The sequence below is a fragment of the Phalaenopsis equestris genome, unplaced genomic scaffold, assembly GCF_001263595.1.
Source record: "Phalaenopsis equestris unplaced genomic scaffold, ASM126359v1 Scaffold000994, whole genome shotgun sequence".
Classification (NCBI taxonomy): domain Eukaryota; kingdom Viridiplantae; phylum Streptophyta; class Magnoliopsida; order Asparagales; family Orchidaceae; genus Phalaenopsis; species Phalaenopsis equestris.
In genome coordinates, this window is record NW_018165433.1 from 4,135 (window position 1) to 8,638 (window position 4,504).

Sequence of the window (4,504 nt, forward strand, 5' to 3'; positions counted from 1 at the left end):
GCGTCAGTAGGAATGGGGAAGAACGTTTGCAGGAGAGAGGAAGCTCTGCGAGAGAGAGGAAGCCAGACGACTGCGACGTCTGCGTGCGAGATCGTTTGCGTGCGAGCGACGTTACAATGACTGTTGCGGGTGCGTTTGCGTGCGATTGTGGAGGAGGAAGGAGATGATGCAATAGATTTCTGCATGTGGAAGCGACGTTACAATCTGTTGCGGGAGCGTTTGCGTGCGATTGTGGAGAGAGGAAGGAGATGATGCAATAGATTTCTGCATGTGGCTGTGGAAGAGACGGAACAAAGGAGCTGACTGTGAGACTTCTGTTGCGGTATGCGGGGAAAATTAGAGATTTTTGTCTCTTTTATTTACCTAAAAAGTGAGGGGTACACTCTGATGGAGTGAAAATTGAGCTGTAGAGCATATAAGAGCTATTCACTGCGTATGCCCCGTGAGGATTGCGCCTCCCTCATGGGTTGGGTGCGCCGCCCCCCCTTTAATACCTCTTAAAATAGAGGTTTAAATTATATACCAACTTGTAGTGGTCATGTGGTTTTGTGTCTTCTATTGCACAAATTGGTGCAAGTTCAAATCCAACACTCTATATCTACTTTTTCTAATTAATTTAAACGAGTCAATTTCGAGTCAAACATGAACACATTGTTCACGAGCAATTTTGAACACAAGCCAATTTCAAACACGAGCCAATTTGGAATGAGCCGAACAACGAGCCAAACCTGAGCTCGCTCAAGCTTGGCTCGTTTACAACCTTAGTTGTAGAAGATCTAGCAAAAGTTGGTTAAAATTCTAACCACTAATGATACAAGAAAAGAAGAGGGAGAAAGTGAGAAAAAGAAGCGAAAAGTGAAAAGAGTATTTGGTAGATAAATGTGATGCTTGAATGAGGAGATTGTCTATTTCATAGTGTTTAATTTCTTACATTTGATTATGGATTAGAGTTTTGGAAAAAAGATGAAGTATTTGAACATCTAAAAATAAGTTTTTGTTAAGTTTTAGACTAATTTATAAAATTCATGAAAAATTAAAGATATTATTGTGTTTTTTATGAAGTGGCTAATATAGATGTAGAATGTCCACTAAAATCATGTGAATTTAGGAGTTGTCTTCATCAAGAAAAGCCGCCTAGGATTAAGCGCTATTACTCTCATAGGATTTGTTTTATTTGGGAATATTTGTTTTGTCTTTAATTTTTGGTTTAAGTCTTTTATGCCGACATTTGGAAGTCACTTTTTTCAGCTTTTATTATATATTGAAACTTTTCTTTTATTTTGTTTTTCTTTGGGAGCTTAAAAGATGGTAGTGCATTTTGTAATTATTCTTCAGTTGGCAGGTTAATGGAAGTTCAGCATTTTTCTTTAATATAATTGTGAGTATTTTGATTGGATGCAGATTGGGCCGTTGCATGTTGATAGATTAGACTTCAGTGATCACCATTCTATAAAGCCAAATGTGAGTATCTTGTCCTGTTTGTGGTAACTTAGGAGGGCTTGTTTGGAACTATCTTGTGTTTTTTTACGTATATGTTCAAAAAATATCTGGCTTGTATTCTTTAACTATTTTTATTTTTAACTTTGAAAATAGAGAAAGTCATTTTCAAATATACTTAAACTGTGCATACTTTATGTGCAGCAGAAACTATTTAAATTGTCAGTTTTATTTTACAATGTGGTATTTATGGCCTTTATTCTCTTTTTGGTTGACAGGATGTAAATAAGATCATAAAAATCCTCACGCTTCTACATAGTAGATTTGGTACCAACGCTACTGTACTCGTCACAGAAAAGGTACAGTGATTAGTTGCTGAGTTCTCTCTCGTAATTGATTACATTGTTTTGACGCATTTACGTACATATTACACAACTAAATTTTGATATTTACATTCATTGTCCTCAAAATTTTTAACTATCACCTAAAAATACCACAATACTAACTTTTTAAAGTGCAATAATTTCTTTTATACATTTATGACACCAAAGTGTTGTAAATATAATATCAAATTTTTATTATTATGTGGTATGTATGAATGTTCTGATGACTGATTTTTTTGATAACATATATCATATCTAACACCTTAACTTTCTTATTTACATGTCCAACATTCCAATCCTTGGCATCACACAAAAAATACTACCATTACTATTTAAAAGTAAAATGCACCTTTACTTACATAAATATATGATATCAACGTGTGTTATAAAAGTAAATATCAAATTTTAGATGTTAGATATGCAAATACACAAGAATTGTTTGCTATGTATGTAAATTCCCTTTCTTTTATAGGATTATGATCGTGATCCTGAGATTCTAAGAGAGATTGATGATTTCCAAATCATGGTCCTTTGTTCTTCACTACAAATCATGCCTTTTGAGGATCGAACAGAAGAGGATTTCAGAATGGTTCTGAACAAGCTCGTGCTTTCAATCTGACTAGGATTTCAGCAGAGGATTTATGCAGTTCTTTCTACAATAGTTGTGACCCAGAAAAAAAAAAAGATGTAGAATGTAATTTTTTTCTGTGATTGGTAGAACGGTGTTCCTATGATAATTTAAGCAAGATCTTCATTGTAACATTTGGATTTGGTTTGAATTAGGTTCAAATCAAATTTCAATCAGTTGGAATTCATCTCTGACGCGGGAGAGTCCTGCAAATCATGGGATTGGGCCTCTCCCTCCATTTCTCTATTTCTTGCTCTTTCACAAACTCTCACTCTCATTTCTTATCTTTCTGGCTCGTTCTCCCTTTATTGCTCTCTCTCTCTCTTGGTGTCTTTTTTGTCACCGACTCTTCTCTATCCCTCTTGATCTCTCTGTCTCTCTCTATCTCTCTCCCTACTCTCTCTCAGAAACCCCTTCTTTTTTGTCCCTCACTCTTCCTTCATCTCCCTCCCCCTCACTCCCTCACACCCTCCTCCCTCCCTCCTTTCTTCCTCTCACCCTCTCTTTCTCTTTCTTCCCCTCTCTCTCAATCCATCCCTCCCTCATATACCCCTCTCTCTTCTCTTGCACTATCTTCAATTGCTCGTTTTTTCCTTCTAACTATTCTCTCTGTGTTTTCTCTCTCACTTTCTTTTCCACAATCTCTCTACGCGCCCACGATCCCGTCGCTGGATTTCCACGGAGTAATGGGTCGCAAGTTTCGCACAATTCAGAATCCCTACGATCATAAGATTGGAATAAGACCGACAACTTCCAAATTGCGCATATTTTTTCTTTTCTGATTTCTTTCATGTTTCTGCATCTCTATTTAGGTTTTTTCTACTAGAAAATTATTTATATCTTTCATTTTTCAATATTTTTAGACTTTGGTTTCATTTATGTTATTTGGAGATGTATATTTTTTTTTTCTTAGAGTGCTGTATCTTTTGATTGTTTGAGGTGGTTTGTTTGTAGCCTGATCAAATGGTGATCTTCCGGTCATGCGGTCTCCGCGTCATACAAATTGCTGTATACTGCAAAGTAGCTGTTTTTAGCTTTAGATTTGCTGTCATCTTGCTGATCATGTAGAATTTCATCTGACATCTATCCTCATGTTTTCCTTATCTATCCAACAATTTACCTACTCTTTTCTTATGCCCTAAAATATCTTAAAACGACATCAATTTCTCTTGACACTGATGCAAATTTTTAAATGATTCCTCCATTGCCAATACTTCAGACTTAATCTGCAAATTGGGTTAATTTAATTCAAATAAAGCCAGTTCTATCTCGGTAGATTTGTATTTTAATAATTAGTAAATATTGGGAATATAGAAGTCTATTTTGTTTGAGCATATTTTTGTTCAAAATATAGTATGAAAATTCTTTTGTCAAATAAAAATATATTTGATACAAGTCTGAACGTTTACATTATTAGCCATAAGAAGATATGTTCTTCAGAAAGGAAAATTGAGAATATGACAAGTGATCGGAAAGCAATTAATTTTGACGGATACCTCTGTTCAATTTCAAGGGGCAACACATTTATTAGAGGTAAAGGCGCAAACAAAACTACAGGAGGCATTAAATGCCCATTATCAACTGATTTAGACTACTTTAATTACGTGTTTGTCCATTGCACAGATTATATTTTTATTCTTTTGAGCAGGGTAATTTTCCCTACCTCTTAAAACTTTTGAATTTATTTTTTTATGATTCTGTTTCGAGTTTTGAGCATTTTATTATTTTTGTGTACGATGATGCTAGTGTCATGGGTAGAAAAGATTTATGCAAGTCTTAATATTCATGATCATTAGATTATCTTGAGGTATTTTAAATTTATTAGAAGTATTAAAGAGAAAATGGGTGGTTCTTCATATATTTCCAGTAAACTTGTGGATTCTAATAACTTTATTTTTAATTATGGTATTATTTATCTTCCTTATAATGGTTTTTTTTTGTTGGTTTAATTAACAAGAAAGATTTTTCAATGAGTATTTTGGATAGAGCTTTTGGTAATGATTTTTGGATGGAGAAGTTTTCTTTTTTTTTTCTTTTTAAGATTTTGGAACCTGTC

At 34.5% G+C, this 4,504-nt stretch overlaps 1 protein-coding gene across 1 annotated transcript in view; it reads left to right on the forward strand.

Annotated features, from left to right (window-relative positions):
- The window catches only part of LOC110032650 (probable tetraacyldisaccharide 4'-kinase, mitochondrial), a gene marked incomplete at its 5' end in the record, with an annotated part of 5,403 nt that extends 2,504 nt beyond the window's left edge, over window positions 1-2,899 (forward strand). Inside the window, 3 exon segments of the mRNA XM_020736345.1 lie at window positions 1,402-1,461; window positions 1,716-1,796; window positions 2,293-2,899. Coding sequence (XP_020592004.1) covers window positions 1,402-1,461; window positions 1,716-1,796; window positions 2,293-2,439 — 288 coding nt within the window.
- Window positions 2,900-4,504: the final 1,605 nt, after the last annotated feature.